Source organism: Oculina patagonica, chromosome 6 (assembly GCF_052425735.1).
Source record: "Oculina patagonica isolate OP01 chromosome 6, crgOcupat, whole genome shotgun sequence".
Taxonomy (NCBI): domain Eukaryota; kingdom Metazoa; phylum Cnidaria; class Anthozoa; order Scleractinia; family Oculinidae; genus Oculina; species Oculina patagonica.
In genome coordinates, this window is record NC_135763.1 from 28,376,278 (window position 1) to 28,395,415 (window position 19,138).

The following is a 19,138-nucleotide window of genomic DNA, read 5'->3' on the forward strand; positions in this document are numbered from 1 at the left end:
TCCATTTAGTGTAGCGGTTGCTATTGTTTGGGGGGGGGGGGGGGGCGTACGAACGATTCATGTGAACCACATTTATTGCATTACAAACTGTATAAACATGTTTAAAGCATATTTGGGTATCTTAGTTTAAATTACTTTGAATTTTTTTTAGATACTGCGTTTGTAAAACAGGACTGTCACGCAACAACGTAGCTTTTTGCAGTGCTTTCAGCACATTGAATTTAAGGGACTGACAGCCTCAACCTTCATTCAAGATGTGGCAAAGCAAATTCGTATTTTTCCTTGTGGTTTTGTTCCTGTACAAAATATTTACAAACACGATGTTTGATCAACACACCTCAGAACCATTAAACCTTGATTAAAAACAAATTTTGAATGCTCGCAGCGAGCAACACGTGGAAAGACGGTACACAGAACTGCGATAGGTGAGAACGATTGCTCAAAACAAAACTTCGCAGCATGAAAGCAGTTTTTTTCCTTATCAAAACATGTTTCAAAATACATGTTTGACAGAGCAGAGTTCATTAAATAAATGTTCTAATTCTTTTACACTACGTATACACTGTTTATTAAAAGTAAAGAAAAGCGACAATATTGTTTGCATGTTGATAAATGGCACATTAAGATTTTCCGTCCTGAAACGATTTATCATGCAGATATTTGTTAATTAACTGTCTATAAGGTTAAGCCATTGCCATCCAAAATGATTTATTTGCTGCTGAAATCTTTGAAACAAGGACAATTATCGAAGTAATAGCGATTATTACACTTCAACCGGAGGCCATTTCGAGTCTTTAACCTCTCCAAACTAATTTCGCGGCAAACTAACGTTGTTTACCAAAATTGGTGGGAAAGTGAAAAATTCCAGACCAATTGCCGAACACAATAGAACATTGAGACAGAAATTCATGCAGCCCCGGGAATTTCCTCCAAGACTCGACCGTATATCATTGCAAAGGTACCGCAAATTAGGCGCTCTCGTTTAATCTGTCAACAGTGCTTCTGGATAGCTCACACAATTACCTAAAGGCTCTTCTGTAAATGACATTTTTGCGAAGTTAACGCCTTTCCATTGGTTGATCCTCGACTCGATTCCTGGGCTTGATAAGCGCATTATTGACGGGTCGGCGGGTGTATAAAGAGTCGTATTCCCCCTGTCAGAAGGTCATTTGTATCCATTTGTAGTCATTTATCTCGTGGGTGTTAACGTTACAGTGGCCATCGGAGACCATCGGAACGTTGTTGATCGTATAGCTTTCGTTTTCTTAAACGGGCATCTGCGAAAAACAAAGGTCTGCTGGACAAACCACTAACTATTTCAAGAATTTAACAAAAGGTTAGTGTTATTCTTTGTTGTAACATTTTTCAGTTCCAGGTCAGTCTTTTGAAAGCGCATGGCCCGAGCTGGGATTAGAAATGCGCCCGGGTGGAAAGTGATCTCATCGAAATTAACGCCATTTATACCACTTGTTTCCCACCTGTTAGGTCGGTTGAGTTTTCAACGGCAAAAATGCAAGTAAACCTCATTTTAGCGTTTTTACTTGTGATGGAATTAGCGAACATGGCGTCATGTGGCAAGAAGCTTTCAGGACCAAGGAAATCCCGTAACTCGTTTACCCTGGTAAGATATTTTTGCATTTTTAGTAATTGTTCGCATTTTTATACGTACAAACAACAGCAACAACTGTAAAAGCTTCAAAAAGATCAAAGGTGTGTACGAAGAAATGAATTATTGGACAAATCATGACAAACGCAAGAGGCATATCTTGACCCCCCGTTACCACAGACAAATTTCATATTACCCCATGCCCGTGTGATAAAGTCCAGTACGGACTCCACATTCGAAAAATGTAGGAAATTGTTCTCATTATAACACGAATGTTGCGGTCGAAACGGATACAGTAAACAAACAAGTAGTTGTATGTTTAGTTATGCAAAGAAATCGTGAAGGCGAAATCTAACCAAAAGAGAAATATTTTTGCAAGGGTATATGATTTTCATCAAGCGTAGTACAAAACAACGCCAGAACTTCGTGCCTCGAACAACAGCGTCAGCCGAGAAGACAAATTGTTTCCGCGGTGAATTTTCAACGCACCGAAAAATTCCTGTTTGGTTTTCCTTAATTTACACGAAATTACAATCCTGAGGTGTCGACGATATTTTTTGTACAGGATGAAAGTTGGCAAAGTGACAGAAGCGTGCTCAGTTAGAAATGCGTGGAGGTTCCACGGCAGTGAAGTGTCAATCACATGCCCGACTCCTCCCCACCAATTAGGAATATAATCACCAATTTAATTGAATCCTTATCGTTAATTAGTGGGGCGGGGCTTAAAAGAACCTATGGGGTTGAGTTGTACAATCTGTTTATTTCAAGTTTTTAACGCATCAAATATTTTTATTACCAATTCTGTGGCTTCCTTCGGTGGAATCATTATCTTCGTACGAACGTGGCGCGTGAGCTATTACGAAAAGAAACAGATTTCGTGAAGTTTCTACAGATGTGTGCTTCCGTATTTCATCACCGCTGGTCTCCCGACATTTATATATCGCATGAAAATTGCCAAGGCCATTGGCACACGGCTTTAATTGATGCCCAAATAAATACATTCGAGAAATCGATGGTATCAACGCGACCTTAACCCTGAAGGGAAATACCAATATTATATTTCTTAATTCTGCGACCTCCCGTGCAACCCGGGTTAGACATAAATTGAGCGCCACTTTGGGTTTTCAGCCAGTTTTTTGTGCTCGTCGTTTGTAGCGCGCTCTCTCTACGAAAAGATGGTTGATCTTCAATATTTGGGCGTTGCTCGTTCTCTATTCTTCGCCGTAGTTGCCTTTCTGTTTTGCCTCCAAATCGCGAGCGTTTCTCCTACTGGGAGTTCACCGGGAGTCTTACCGTCGCAAACGTCTCAAGGTAGTCAAGAAAAAACCAAGGAAATACCTACAAACCTCGAGAATTCAAATGTAAGATATTTTTCATGTTTGTTCTTTTGTTTGAGGGTTGTCCGATAAGTTATCTTAGTTTGGGACCAACAGATGGTGAGCGTACGTGAGGGGCTCCCTTTTCCCACGCCCCACCGTTCGCCATGAAAAACCATCGGGATTCGTTATCAACGAATGGCGAGCAATTGTACTAAGATTTTCTCAATGGGGTGTCTCCTTGCTCTTAGACAGCCCTTGAAAAGATGAAACCATCGGCGTGAAAATTAAGAATACGTATTGGATTGAAGAGAACATTTTTACATCACAATTTAAGACGGCGTTGCGCTGAACGAGTTTTTTGCATGAATACAAACACTTCTATTTTTGGATACAAGCAAGCCTTCTATAGATAAGAACGCAATGCGACTTAATGTTTTTTTTTTGCTTCTAATTCTGTAGTCAGAAGAGGTTAATAAACAAGAACATTTTAAAAAGGGTGTTAATTTCGGGTCGGCCTCTGTTAGAGAGTAGTCTCTCGATCAGTGCGGTCTTTCGACTTGTGTTTAAAAGGCAATTTGGTGTCAGAGGTTTTCGTTTTTTTTACGTGTCAAACTATCTTTGCAACAGATTAGAGTTGAAGAGGAACAGATTACCCCTTTAGGGTGATTGCGCAACTTATTTCGCCTTAAATCAATACACTGTCAAACATATATAACTTGCGTGCCTCGTGAAAAAAATCAGTCGCATGTCTTAATGTACATCCGAATTGTCAAAAAAGCAATTAAAACACATTTGCTAAAACCAGTCGGAAAAAAATGAAAATAAATTGGTTACACTGAATCAATTTTGCATTGCATGCCATTGAGACCTTCTGTTCGTGCAAATTTCAAAGCGCCAAAACAAATGATGACTTTTTGAGCAATTTGTTTTCACGGCTTCCAGCCAACAACTCCAAAACTCAAAGATCTTCTGTCAAATGTGGAAAAACATGTTTCCGATTAAGCTATACACGCTAGTTGTTGTAAAAACAGATCATTAAAGTTTTAGACCGTTGATTGATTATACAGGAACTCGTGTCACGTTTATTTAAGATGTTGACATTTTCACATAAATCAGACTCACTAAATCAGAGATCGTTCAAGGTTATCGTTTGTACAATGTGTCATCTATTTAAACCGTTTGAAGTCTCAAAATAGCGAAAAATAGCGGTCACAACCTTTGGGAAACCTGTCTGAAAGAGTCGAGCAGACAAATTTTAATTGAAGGAATTCATACAGACATAATGATCCCATACATTTCTGTAAATTTGTGTGCAGAATATAATACGACGGTCTTTTCTGAGGGATAAACTTCCATACAAGGGCATTTTTCGGGATGTTTTGTCGACTATTCGCTTGAAATTCCGAGCGCATTTTCAAGGGTCAGTCTTCGGAGCTGGAGATAAAAGGATATTTGTTTAGCTTTCAGAAGTCTATAAATCAAAACTTAAGTCAACAGCGACTTGTGGGTCGATTAAGTGCTGTGAGCGATTGTTGGCAATTAGGGCAATACATGTTTAGCGCGAATTAAGGTAGCGCTGTGGAAGAATTTTGAAAGAATTTTTTTCAAAGCAAATTTGCGGTGGAGTCACGAGGCTTTACCAAATCTTTACCCGAATGTATATCCACACACGAAGTTTGTTTCGCAGGCAAGGTTGTTTATTTTGCAAAAAAAGAAGCATTCTTGGGCCTATAACGCTCATTACGTTGCATAAATTAAACATGGAGGTCCAAAACTACTAAATGCTTTGGGTCTTATCGTTTATTTTTGAGTTGTAACAAAACCTCGAGTGTAACCATTTCAATGAAAGGTAATTTAGAGAAGCCGGGTACGTTTTGTATGTTTTAGAAGGTGGTTCTAACGTTGAAGTCTGAGGATGAAACCCAAATGTGTGACCATTCATATCAAAGCTATTGAGCAGTACTTTCATGAAGTACTGTTTATTATGTTGAACAAGGTGGCTCTAACTTTTCAGTCTGTAGATGAAACCCTAGTGTGTGACCATTCATATGAAAGCTATTGAGCAGTACTTCCATGCAGTACTGTTTATTATGCTGTGCAATGAAGCTCTAGTGTTTAAAGCTGAAACCTTAGTGTGTGATCATTTCAATGAAAGCTACTGAACATTACATTCATGTGGAGCTCATTTTTAAGGCTGTGAATGAATCCCTAGTGGGTTACCATTTAAATAAAAGCTACTGCGCAGTACTTTGTGTGGTACTGTGGTACTTTATGCTGTACAAGGTGTTTCCAACCTTTTGAGACTGTGGATTGTTGAAGTGTTCGTGTTTGAATGAAAGCTATTTATCAACGGATTCTTTTGCCATATTTTTGTTATGTATTCACATTTTTAACACGCAAGTAGAACGTCATCGTGAAGATTAAATTAATAAAAAATCCTTGAACATGTTGAAAAAGATTCAGTGTTATAAGTTCAAGATGGTCTTAATAAAAATGTCTGTAAATAATAATAAAACGCCTTGTGTTTGAAACCATATTGCGATATAGGCTGTCGATTTTACGTTAATCGTTTTTTTGCTGTATAAAAAGATTTTAACTTGAATTTTTTTTCGTGGAAAACTTTGGGTTTAAATTAAAGGTATTGATAATTCATATTCATAATACATTATGGTATGGCACACCCTTAAGCGTATGCGAAAATTTTATACCAACATCGATTTCAACATGTCTTAAACACAGTGCAACTTTTTTCGTGGATTTTTAAATTCAAACTTTTCTACTATTTCGGACACCGCCGTTCTGTTTCTGTATTACATGTAGTATCAGCATAGACTTTTTCGAAGACAAACTCCAAAGGACTAATAAGTATTCAGTTTCAAAATGAAAATGGCCCTCATCTTTCATCAATTTAAATTTGGCCCCCTATTCAGCAATTAAGCTGAGTATTATTTTTTGACGACAATAATGCGATATTACATTTTTAATTTGATAAATCCCTCAGCCTTCATTAGCTGTCTGCTTTTCCAATCCATGTTCCGCTTCTAGTCACTAAACACTATCCGCCGATTGTCTCTTTCACTATACTCCCTTGATGAAGGAAGGAAAAGGTGGGGGGGGGGGGGGGGGGGGGTGGGAGTGGTTGTGCTCCGTGGAATTTTCAGTGTGGGTGTAATGCCAGTTCTAGAAACCGTTATCTTTTTCTAACTTTATGATTTTACGCATCCTTTCTCGGGCATGACCTATTTATTAAATCTGCATAATTTTCTAACATGGCTTTTTAGTATTGAGCTGAAGAAGTTCGGTTGATCCGGACGAAATACTCCTTCGTTTCAGTTTCTGACTGAAACTTTCAGCTTAAAGTTTGCTGCACTCCGGAGTTAAAAAAAAATCCATTTCTTTTAAGCTTTTTGCCCTGTATTGCATTGCGCATCATTTCTGCCTAGAATTTTACGCGTAATTAGCGCGCGCACATAAACAAAATGGGGCCTTTTTTTTCTTTGCGGCTTTGTCCGCGAAAAAAATAAATCGTCTCTTTCTCGTAACCTATCAATTTTTTCTTATATTTTGGGTGTAGCGATCAAGTTCTTTCTGTAAAACGAAAACAAATCAATTCCTATGTTTTTGAAAAATAAATTATCACTGGAAATGTGTACTTTGCCAGTACTCACAAGGGAATTATTAAGGAATTATGTGGTATATACAAGCTCCTCGTGCTCCTAAACGAATATGGGGACCCCACTTTTTTATTTCAAAATTGAAGTCCCCTTGAGGTAATCAACATGTAGGCAAAGCTTGGTTGAAAATCTATGTTCAGTTCTTTTTCGGGGAAATGATCTTAAGTCACTTCAGGTAATTTCGGGTTCCTAGCAATTATGAAAATACGAAAAATCTGCAAGATTGTTAATTTGCAAATTAGATTGGGCTAGTTTCGAATACTAGCATCTGTATGTGATTCGATGTTTTATCTTTAAAGTTACAGGGCCCTGACAATGGCTCCGATTCAGTGAATCCGGCAGAGAGTTGGAACTTCTTCAGAAAACGAGGAGGGAAAGGAAATAAAGGAAAGAAAGAAAAACACAGCAAAGAAAACTCCAAGGTACCTAAAGGTTACTATTTTCCCGGGGGGGGGGGGGTTACTCCCTATAATGATCTATACGGGGAGGCTCCGCCCGAAAGGGGTACCTTTTTTAGGCTTTAGGTATATAAAAGGGTAGGGATTTCACAAGTTAAGGTTTTCAAAAGGGTAAGCAATTCTGTCATTAAGATATTTAAAAAGGCCATCAAATTAAATATTTCGAACAGACGCAACTTATGGCTATGTCGTCTTAATTTATTAAGCGCTACATAAAAAAATGTCAAGAAAACGCCCTGTTTTAAGTATATTTTGTGTCGTGTAGGTATATGAAAGGGGTACCTTTTTTTCTATTAAAGGTATACGAAAGGGGTGCTTTTTCTGTCAAAATGGTATATAAAAGGGTAAGGGGTTTCACCCCGGGGCGGAGCCTCCCCGTTTTAAACTTTTTTTAAGTGCCCCCCCCCCCGGGACTATTTTTAGCGGCTACTATTTTTAGCGGTTTTTTCAGAGCAAGATTTAGCGACTATTTAATAAAGCGATTTTCCGAAAAATTTAAAAAGTTAGTGATATCGTGTAAACCAGTTTTTAATGGATGTCCAGTAAAAGAACAAACTCACTTCAAATTGAACGAACATTCGCGTTGCCAGAAAGAACAAAGTTACCGGCATCTATTTTTAAAATAATTTTTCAAGTTGACTATTCTTGTTTTGTTTCCCTTTGGGGTGGGAGGGGAGATACTTAAATTTAACGAGTATCAAATTTGACCGACACATATTTTAACAAACACTAAATTTAGCGATTTTAGCCCAACTTGCTAAAATCGCTAAAATTATTAGCCGCTAACAATAGTTATTATCTCTTTACCTATCGTTGCTAAGCAGCAAAAATTTTGAACGGCTTTCGGCTTACAGCTTTTCGATGGGTTGAAGCCGTTCTGTTTGACTAGACCATAGCGTGCTAAATTGTGATTGGTCAAAATAATTAGAGCTGTACATGTTTCGATTTTATTTTGACTGTGAAAATGTTGTCACTAGCACTGGTTCTTAGAGCCTTAAAGAGCCAAATTCTGTAACGTAGACTATCCATGTTGATTAATTTTTTACTTAAGTCATTTCATTAATAATGTTTTGTTACTTCTAGTCGCCGTGTGAACCAAGTCCCGGTCTCCCAGGCCCCCCCGGGCCACCCGGTCCTGCAGGGCCTCCCGGAGCCCAGATCACCGAGGCCACCATGATGGCGGAGTTTAGGAGCATGGTGCAAGGTTAGCTTCAGTCAATAACAAAAACAAGCTAGATGACCATTACTTTCAAATAGAAGGTGTTCAAGAGAGAATAGGTATTATGCTTATAAAAGCATAAGGTTATCAGTAATCCACTCCAAATCGCATACCAACAAGACTGAAATTTACTTTGCTCCCCTAAGATCTTTATCCCAGTTTGAAGTTCATTAATCGTATGACGGCTATATGATAATATGATATGATATAATACTTCTAATGTGAAAATTGTGTTAATTTTTTTTAACAGAAAGCGCAAATCGACGATCAAGGCGAATTGCAGACCAGGTATCCTAAAATCATTGTTGGTAACAAGAGAAAATCAGTGTGATTGATACATAATCATAAAATTTGTCAACTTTTACTATTAGGAATACACTAAGACGTGCAACAACACAATGTCAGTGTTCACGTTTTAACCTTGTGCTTACCACGAGCTTATCACGTGATTTGTAACAAAGGATCTCAAAAACGAATCTTATGAAAATCTTTTCCAAGATAATATTATAATGCTAACAAGGACTAACGATCTTTTCATCATGTTTTTGTTTTAGAACATTAGTCTAATGGCTGCAGGAATCCCGGATCTTTTGTCCGCGCACCATATTGTCCTACGATACGACGTGACTGTTCCAAAGAAATCTCACCAGGAGTTGAAAAACTACAAACTACCAGTAAGTAAAAATGTATTCTCACGCGCCTTTTACTTTTTTTACTAAGAAAAGTGCGCGCCACAGTAAATGTAAATGGTCAGTCATACACTTAGCTTCATATCTTCTTGATCGCTTGCTACAGGCATGCCACTGAAACAGCGGGAAAAAAATATGTTAAAGGAGCTATGTTGTAATCTGTTTTAGTCTTCGTCAGTCGAAACCATCCTTGTTAATTTTCGGGTTTTTCTAACTTCATTGGTGTATTTGATTTTCTACAGTAGAAAACTATTATTTTGAGTTCTCCTTCGATTTGAAAGTAATCCGAAAAACTCAAAATACCGTGAAACAGCTCCTTTAAGTGAACATAACATAGTTAAAAAACCCATCTAACAGTAGGCAGATGAGTTGGCCAGTGGTAGAGTGTAGGGTTTTACAACACCACTGCGCTGAACCATGCGGCCACGCTACCTCCTTATTCATTTCAAACTAAATATTTTCCCAAATTTTGTTTTGCAAAATATTGAAAAACAATCAGTACCACATGATAGTACTGCTCGAAAGCTTTCAATTGAGTGGCCACACACTAGGGCTTCATAAAACAAATTTCAGTATTATCCTCCAGAAAATATGTTGTGAATTCGACTTTTTCTTTCAGGGTGATCACTCTGGAACGTTTGTGCGTGGAAATGATATTGACCTGCGTACCGGTCGATACGTCATTCGGTATACCGGTATATACCAGCTTACAGCCCATTTGGTGATATCACGCGACAGGGAAGCAAATCTGCGCCCGCGAGACTATGTGAAAATCAGCGTCTGCATCAGCTCCCTGTGCGAATTGAACACGTGAGTAACGCTTTGTTGCGCAGGCACTATTTTGGTGTAGTTTTGTAAAAGACCAAGAAATCTACTACTTATTATCATATGGAGGCAGACATTGCCTTGTTTGTTGAAACGCACTGAAATACATACTTTTGTGCTGGTTTTGCTTCTGTAATTGTATAAAATGAAACGAAATTCAGGAAAAACTGAAGAATTCTTAACGTTTTAGGAGTTTGAATACCGCAATTTTATTTTCCAGGTCTTTGACTACAATTACAGGAATGGAAAGCAACAGCCTGAAGTTTACAGTCTCGGTGACTGGAATGCTAATGCTCAAGGTAATAAACTAATCTTTAGAAGAATAACTTATAGAACGATTTTCGACTGAGTGCATTAAAACCAAAACCAAAGTAATTATTCTGGTGAATTGAAAAGGACACAGACAATCCAGTGAACCAATGTAAACTCGAAAGCAAATACATGCAGCCGGCAGGAAGCGTGGGAAATCTTGTGCGAGTGTGTCACGGCTGGTTTTGGTTTAGCTTCTGTTTGGTTGGGAAAGTGGCGCGAAATTTTTAAACCAGATCACTGAGCGTAGTAATGCAAAAACAAAGCAAACGCGAATTACTTTCGACCCCAGGGGGGGAACTCCGGCTTGTAAATGACGGGGATGATCGAAGGATTTTTGGGGTTAAAAATTTTCGATTCTGGGATTTTTTTGGTTAAGAAGATTAAGCAAGTATTTTTTGGGTGATTCAAATAGGGGATCAAAAAACAAACTAAAGTGCTTTGGCTCGGCCTTGGCGTATTTATGGTATGATGAGTACCAAACGCGAGCGTTATTGCCCCTCCTGGCAATTTAGGGGTAATATTTGACAAGGAATTTTTTTAGGGGTTATTTTTGGTCCAGGGATTTTTTTGGGTAATGTCGGAAGACTAAGGGAATTTTTTTGGGTCCTGAGTTTTGCCTTCATTCGATCATCCCCGTCATTTACAAGTCGGAGTACCCCCTCCCCCCCCCCCCTGGGCTTTCGACACTCAAGTGAAAATCACTCTGAGTTTCATAGCCAATTGGGTTTTCTGCACACATGTCGCGTGAGACGTTAAAAACTAACGTCCAATCTTTTGATCAGTTAACTAATCAGATCCCCAATTGTTTAGTTTGCAAACGTAGTGTCCACAATTAATAAACAATTGACCATTAACAGCAGACTGGCTGTTGAAAGCCCATAATTTTAAACAATTTTACCAGAGAACGCTAGCAGTGTTTAACTTCACAAAGTACATTATAGAAACCCAACTGTGTTCTAGCCACTCCTATCCCTTTCCTCCACTTTTTAAAGGAGCTTTGTCACGGATTTTACCAGATTTTTGAACAGCCAAAATTGATATTTGTGTCGCAGGAACTAAAAATAATGGTTCATTTTTATTAAACGTTGCTACGTAAGAGCGTCTTTTACTGCGGATGGCTCAAATGGAAATGGATTGCAACTTTAAAAAAATTAAGGTTTAACTTTTCAAGTTGTTTCCGCGCGTCTTCGAAAAGTCGATATTTATAGCAGTAGTTTGATTTGTATCCGCAATTAAGGTTCTAACTTCCTTTAGATAATGTTTTTCATGGGTTAAGTTGCCTACCACTAATTTCAGAACAGTTTAGACCAAGACTCTGCAAATCCCCATGACGTAGCACCTTTAAAATAAGTTTTCCCCCTAGGGTGTTGATTTGATTCTTTTTTTTTAGACTGTATAATGACTTTAATGACATGCCCGTCCCAGGGGGGGGGGGGGGGGTACTCCGGCTTGTAAATGACGGGGATGATCGAATGGAGCAAAACTCAGGACCCAAAAAAATCCCATAGTCTTCCGACATTACCCAAAAAAAATCCCTGGACCAAAAATAACCCCCCAAAAAATCCCTTGTCAAATTACCCCTAAATTGCCAGGAGAGGCAATAATATAACACAAAGAAAACCATCAAAAATTGAACGCTCGTGTTTGTTTATTCATCATACCATAATTACGCCAAGGCCGCACCAAGTTCGTTCTTAATACCCCAGAAAAATCCCCTATTTAAATCAAGCCACCCCAAAAAATACTTGCCAAATTTTTCAACCCAAAAAAATCCCGGAATCGAAAATTTCAAACCCAAAAAAATCCTTCGATCATCCCCGTCATTTACAAGTCGGAGTACCCCCCCCCCCCTGGGATGCCCGTACTGTTGTGACAGGATATTTTGATTATTTGTCCCGTTGCTTACTAGTCAAGAAGCAAGCTAAGTCTGAAAGCTGCACTAAATAAAACATTAATCGTTATTTTATCTTTCACTAGGCTGGTCATTATGTGTCAATTTACATCGAGAACAACACCAACAAACCAATCAGCATCTTGGAAAAGTCCTCTTTTTCTGGCCTTATGATTGGTCGCTAAGGCTTTGACGCAAGAGCGAGAGCGAGAGAGAGCTCATATGTAGTTGATACAAACGCTGGACATAGGACCGAGGCTCCAAACTTTGAGCATAACTGAAAACTACCGGCGCTCTCTTTCGGTGTAAAAAGGCCTGGAAACAAGACAGATTCTCCTTTATTTAGCGATAGTTAAACCGTTGTTATTATTGCTGTATTGGAGTTTGATTGTTTTTTCTTCGAATTTATTATTCTACAGAGAATGAAGCTTTGACACTTTTCCAGCGCTGTTTTAACGTTGTAGATATGTAGAGTGTTTATACGTCGATCGATCGGGGAACAAGTACCGTTTTCGGCAAATCTTCGGCGCTTGAAGCCCTCCCCCCCCCCCCCCCCATTCTCAAAAATTTCTGATTCGTATTCTTTTGATGAAAATATTTCGAAAACCGTTCAGAAATTTTCCACCTCAGCTCTTTTCCATCAAGATACATCGTTTTACCTAGCAACACCGCTCACATCGTGGGCTCAGTCAATTGTACCGCGACCGGAAAAGGTGCTTGTTCCTCGGATTATTACCATGGTTACCTGTATGAATAGCACTGCGCATGATCATAAGTTTTAAGCCTTATGGAACAACAATCAACAAGAAATGTTTGAAAATATTTTTTATTGTGCAAGAACAAAAAGTTTTAAAGATGTTCTAAACGATCAGCCTGCGTAGAATTCATCTACGAGACCGCGACTAAGGTTTTTAAGCTCGTGGCCATTCTCGTTCCCAGAGCCTCCGTTTCTTTTGGTCACGTGGTCGGCGAAACGAAGGGCTCTGGTAACACTGACTACCGGATGTCGTAAAATCCACGACATCCGGTAGCGCATGCCCTCTGCATAAATGTTCGTCTGCGCCTGCTCAGTAAAAAAAAGGGGAAGGCTGGGGCTGACTGAGACGAGAAGAAAGCATCCTCTTCCCCAGGGCCACGCGTATTTTTTTAAATGACATGACGTAGTGGCCCTGGTAACGGTAAAAAACATGATTTTTTTGATTGGCTGATAAAAACTGCATGCGTAATTAGGTAAAAAAATGAAACTCTTCTACGCAATTTTCGTTATACTTCCGGTCATCGAAACAATTGAAGATGTAGCGGGCAAGTTTGAAAATGTTACCGGAAAAAGACCGAATAACACTGGGAGTTTGTTGGAATAACGTATTCACGAAGCAGACCTTTGTTTATGAACAAATGACAAGTACATCTTTTGTAAGGTGTAACTCGGTTGTACTTTTTATTGCATTAAAAATATTGCAAACATTTGCACTATCAACTTAGCTTACACAAGATATACACACTAAATGGAGTTCATGAATACATGAAGACTTTGAAATTCAATGTGATATTTCTTACCGCCGCTCAATAGAATGATACCTCATCGCTCAGCCGCTTTTTTAGCTCTGAATTTTCTACAATACCTCCGCATGGCCATAAATAAATTTCACAGTATCATTAACCGTCGGAATGTTATCAGCTGATGATATCCTCGACTCCGTGTTTTTAAAACACTATGACTCCAATTCCTCTGGATTCTAACTTTTCTATCTGCAGACTTCCTGTTCCATTCCTTGTTTCTTGATGTCTTCCGACAATTGTAGCAAGGATTGCTGTACGGCTCTTTCGAACGCCAAACTCAAATGTCGTATCTTCTTTCAAATTCGCTTTCTTCTCGTCTCAGTCAGCCCCAGCCTTCCCCTTTCTTTTACTGAGCAGGCGCAGACGAACATTTATGCAGTGGGCATGCGCTACCGGATGTCGTGGATTTTACGACATCCGGTAGTCAGTGTTACCAGAGCCCTTCGTTTCGCCGACCACGTGACCAAAAGAAACGGAAGGCTCTGGGAACGAGAATGAGAAGAAAGCGAATTTTGAAAGCTGGTTTTGGCAATTCAAGTCGTTGATATTTTAACTTACACAATTCGATTCGTTTGGAACTCATTGAATTGCATGGCTGATAGATGTGTTGATGTTGTTGTGTCGTCTCTACACGCAATATTATCTGACGGCAGATAGAAAAGTTAGAATCCAGAGGAATTGGAGTTATTACATGGAGTCGTGGATATCATCAGCTGATAACATTCCGACGGTTGATGATACTGTGAAATTTATTTATGGCCATGCGGAGGTATTGTAGAAAATTCAGAACCAAAAAAGCCGCTGATCGACGAGGTATCATTCTATTGAGCAGCGGTAAGAAATATCACATTGAATTTCAAAGTCTTCATGTATTCATGAACTCCATTTAGTGTGTATATCTTGTATAAGCGAAGTTGATGGTGCAAATGTTTGCAATATTTTTAATGCAATAAAAAGTACAACCGAGTTACACCTTGCAAGAGATGTACTTGTCATTCGTTCATAAACGAAGGTCTGCTTCGTGAATACGTTATTACAACAAACTCCCAGTGTTATTCGGTCTTTTACCGGTAACATTTTCAAACTTTCTGCTGCATCTTCAATTGTTTCGATGACCGGAAGTATAACCAAAATTGCGTAGAAGCGTTTCGTTTTTTTACCTAATTACGCATGCAGTTTTTATCAGCCAATCAAAAAAATCATATTTTTTACCGTTACCAGGGCCACTACGTCATGTCATTTAAAAAAAAATACGCGTGGCCCTGGGGAAGAGGATGGCTCGTGGCTGGAGATGGCGCAAAAAAAAAAATACCAGCGCCATAATTTAGCTTTCACACGTTTCTTGCGCCATCGAAATGAAAACGTCTTCTACGCAGGCTACTGAACAATTAGATTGTAACATTGTAGTCATAAAATAAATAGGAAATGTAGTGAATAAAAGTATGTCTAAAAGAATCGATGAAATCGATATGACTATAATTGCCGGTGCTGGTAATTGTAATATTGATTTTGTTTGGCTGCAAAAATCGCTCATTTGATTGTACGTGGATATGGTAAACAATCTCTTCAGTGGAATAACCAGTGAATTTACTTAGAGAGGAAAACAATAATGAGTGAAAAGATGATCTAAAACAGATTTTGTTGGCAAGTTGCTAGGAAAGGTTTTTATAATTTAATTATTTTACAGTCTCTTGAGAAGTTTATTGTACTGCACGAGGCATATTTAGATGGGGAAATTTATGATTATTTTTATTAACTTAATTAATATTCGCTTCCTTAAAGGGATCAATAAAAAACTTCCTTTTTGGCTTTTTAAAAAGCGTTCAGCTTCACTTTGTGATTTTTACCCACCCACTTTCATTTGAAAGGTTTCGAGAGGTTCTACAGCGCGTGATGGAAACCAAACTCCTAGAAACAAACAAAAAAGTTTCAATGGACAAAATGTTGACTCATAAACTTGTCCCAGTTGCCCATTTAATGATTAACCATTGAAAATGAAATTTTTTCTTGAAAAAAGATTTCATTTGTGTTCACACGAGCCCAGGGGAGTACTCGGGATATCAAGTGATGGGGATGATCGAATGGGGGCAAAAATCAAGACCCAAACAAATCCCTAGGGCTTCCAACAAACCCCCCCCCCCCCCCCAAAAAAAAAAAAAAAAAAAGTTCCTAAACCAAAAATTAACCCCCCAAAAATCAACAGCAAATTACCTTTGTTTGTACTTTATTTGCAGAACTACGCAGCCAAAGTGCGGGATTTTGGGCCATTGTGTTGAAATACCACCATGTAGATGAAATTTCATTTACACTCCATTTCCAGCAAAACCGGCCAGTTTTAAACTTGAAATATATAGTTAGGCCTGTTTGAAAAAATGCCATCACGTGGATTCATGCTTATTTTTTTGTGTTGAAATACCACCCCGTAGATCCAGCAAAACCGGCCAATTTTAGAGACTTGAAATGAACCTCCATTACGTGGATTCATCCTAATTTTAACTCCAAGTCCAAAAGAATTAAATAAGAAATATGAGTCACTAAAATTAAAATGACTATTTTGGGCCCTTGTGTTGAAATACCACGTGTAACACGTACATTAAAGCTTATACAGCAGCACCTGCCAACCTCTCTTCGAGTGCTGTCATCGATTGAAAGCTGGCCGGAAAGTACTGGAGCTAGATGTTTATTGGCCAAAACATGTGATTATGATCATGTCGTTATGATTGTCATGTTCCACTTCAAACTGATAAGAGCGACATAATCAAAGAGACATTAGATCATTTTCTTATGATTACGATTAAAGGAACTTATCACGCAATTTTTGGCAATTTCGGCACTAACCAGCTGGTCATAGAATTAACTGAAATATCACAACAACGGCTTAAAACTGTAGACGAACTCAAAAGAAAAAAGGGGCATGGATGGGCAAAATTCGCGAAGATAAAACGAATTACGTTCGAGTAAGCTTGAAAAACGACGGCCCGACGTTTTTCAGGTTTATCCCAATTTGTTTGAAAATGTCATTTACAATGCTCGAAAATCATCCTTGTTTGTTATGTGGCCGTGATTTTACCAATAAAAGGCTTTTGCTCTGCCAATTTGAAGTTTAGAGCTCTTAAACAACGAAATGACAGAATTAGGGCACTTATGTAATTATTTTCTTGACGTTCTTACTAAGACATCGGCGACAAAACGGCGTTATGCTCAAGCTTATATTTATGGTAATGAACACTATTTTGTAAAAGGCTCTTCCCCTATTTAATAACAGAACTTGAATTTTGTTTAATTACTTTTTGGTTTAAAAGACATAAATAATTTATTTTGATATGTGACCGATGCTGTTCATTTTAACTAGCTAACAATACTAAGGGTGACATTTTGTTCCTTTTGTGATGCACATTTGCGGTGCCAAGTTTCAAGAACACTGCTTCAATAGTTTTAGAGATATTGTTTATTCAGTATTTTACCATTTTTTAGAGTCAAATCTTATGACGTCATCACTGATCTAATTTGCATAATACAAAAACGTCAATATCTCTTAAACGAAAACAGATATTTCGAAAAGAAAAACGCCATTCTTCTGTATTTCGAAAGGCCTTTCAAATAAGCAGAAAATATTTTTCATGTCATATACACTTTAAAAAAAAACACACAATCTCGAGTGTTTGTTTTCTAACTAGTAAGAGGCGTAATATCCAAGCAACTTTGACAGAGCTATCACTTTTAAAATCAAGTGTTCACTAAAATAGACAAACAGTCTAATGCAATAGGACGCTCTCTGCTGATTTCATTGTTTACATAGTGCCTCATTAGCATGCGACTTTGCGTTAAGAAAGCATCATGCTAAATACAAATTGACTTTAGATGTTTAAAGAGCTTGTCATCCAAATAATCTACGAAATTTTCAGCACTTTACGTTAAGTATTAAAGGAGCTATTAGCTTCAAAAACTGGAAAATTTCTGCACTAAAGAGCTAAAGAGCCCATTCATTCTTTGTAAAAAATTGAGTTTTCAAACCCCGCGTAACAGAAAAAGTATTAAATATATAGGGCTCAAATTAATTGCGAAAATTAATGATGCAATGTTTTTTCAATATTCAAAATTGGTATATTTTTTGTAGTACGTTCAGACCTTAAGTGCTTATGCTAATGGAGCAAATATTGTAAACAAAGATTCTCCTATAAACACCGGGCCTTTATTTAAATAATAATGGATAGGCTTATTATTGCACAAGTGGGTGTATTATCAACGACATATGAAATCATTATCCCAAAATAAAGTTGTACGCGGATGCTTTAAGCTTCATAAAATTTTTCTCAACTTCGTGCAGTGTTCAAGGCAAGCTTACTGAATTTTCTGACCATCCAAGAACAATGGCGAACTTTACTAGAGAAGGAAACTGCACAAGCAAGCTGAACCAAGCACTCAGCGCACCACCAGCTGGCTTAGCTGAGTTTTTGTCAGCTCTGAACATTTTTCTTTCCATCACCGCATCTGTGGGCAATGTTCTCATCCTTTTTGCTTTAAAGAATGTCTCTTCTATTCATCCTCCAACAAAACTGTACTTTCGATGCCTGGCGGTCACTGATCTTTGCGTTGGACTTATTGTGCAACCACTCTTTATAACCGACATTATGTCTCGTATAATAAGAACGAACGTGAATATTTCGTACTACGTTCCCGAAATTAGTGGAGCTTTAAGTATAATGTTATGTGGAGTTTCGGTCTTGACATCGACAGCAATTAGTGTGGACAGACTTCTCGCCTTGTTGTTGGGGCTGAGATACAGAGATGTAATAACATTAAAGCGAGTTCGAGTCGTTGTAGTTTGTATTTGGTTTATTGCAGCTCTAAGTGCAGGACTCCGGGTGTGGAGAAGAGATATTGCTTATAAGGAAGCTTCTGTTGTCGTAATACTATGCTTGGCAACTTCAATCTTCTGTTACACGAGGATCTTCTTGAAACTACGACATCAACAAGACGTAGTACAAAACATTGTCCCTCACGGACAACAGAACGCAGAAGGGGTTCAACTGAACATAGCAAGATACAAAAACACAGTTCTTAGCATAATGTGGGTGCAGTTGGCATTAGTTGCCTGCTATGTTCCATGGGGCATTGCGGCTGTGCTATATGGGAATCAACATTTCGTGGCCTGGAAAACTACATCAACTCTAGTCTACTTAAACTCGACTCTAAACCCATTCCTCTACTGTTGGAAGATCAGAGGAGTAAAACAAGCAGTTAAAGGCACAATCAGGCCGCTTTCTTGTTAATAAAACTACGAGTTGTGCACATCGACATAAAACTGCGTATTCTTACAATATGAAACATTACCGTCAAATCAAACTGAACAAAACTCAGCATATTGAAATGGAGAAATTTACATTTTATTTTGTCTATTCGTTCTGTTGTGCTTTCGCTGTTTTAGTTGATAAAGCCAACAATAAATAGCTTCTGCATTTCATTTTTATTTTTCAGGCTTATTTTTTCGGTTCAATTCTTGGTTTTCGTGTTACGTAGTAAAATTCTGAAATCCTAGGCCTACTAAATTTTAAACAGTTATTGGATGAGGTTTTTGTGATATC

The 19,138-nt window shown here is 38.3% G+C and overlaps 1 protein-coding gene and 1 pseudogene across 3 annotated transcripts; one reads left to right on the top strand and one right to left on the bottom strand.

Moving 5' to 3' along the window:
- Positions 1 to 19,138, bottom strand: part of LOC144657986 (uncharacterized) — a 522,126-nt pseudogene that overhangs the window by 319,589 nt on the left and 183,399 nt on the right.
- On the top strand, positions 844 to 13,103 carry LOC144656182 (adipolin-like). Of its 3 annotated transcripts, XM_078516421.1 has the most exons (9): positions 844 to 1,336; positions 1,486 to 1,621; positions 6,899 to 7,021; positions 8,141 to 8,261; positions 8,527 to 8,564; positions 8,831 to 8,950; positions 9,585 to 9,775; positions 10,011 to 10,089; positions 12,080 to 13,103. In XM_078516421.1, the coding sequence occupies exons 2-9, from the start codon at positions 1,511 to 1,513 to the stop codon at positions 12,176 to 12,178; spliced, it is 882 nt and encodes a 293-aa protein (XP_078372547.1). In that variant the 5' UTR covers positions 844 to 1,336; positions 1,486 to 1,510; the 3' UTR covers positions 12,179 to 13,103. The 3 variants fall into 3 exon arrangements, with proteins under 3 accessions (XP_078372547.1, XP_078372548.1, XP_078372546.1); XM_078516422.1 differs by lacking the exon at positions 844 to 1,336 and having other exon boundaries at positions 1,396 to 1,621; XM_078516420.1 differs by lacking the exons at positions 844 to 1,336; positions 1,486 to 1,621 and adding an exon at positions 2,731 to 2,967.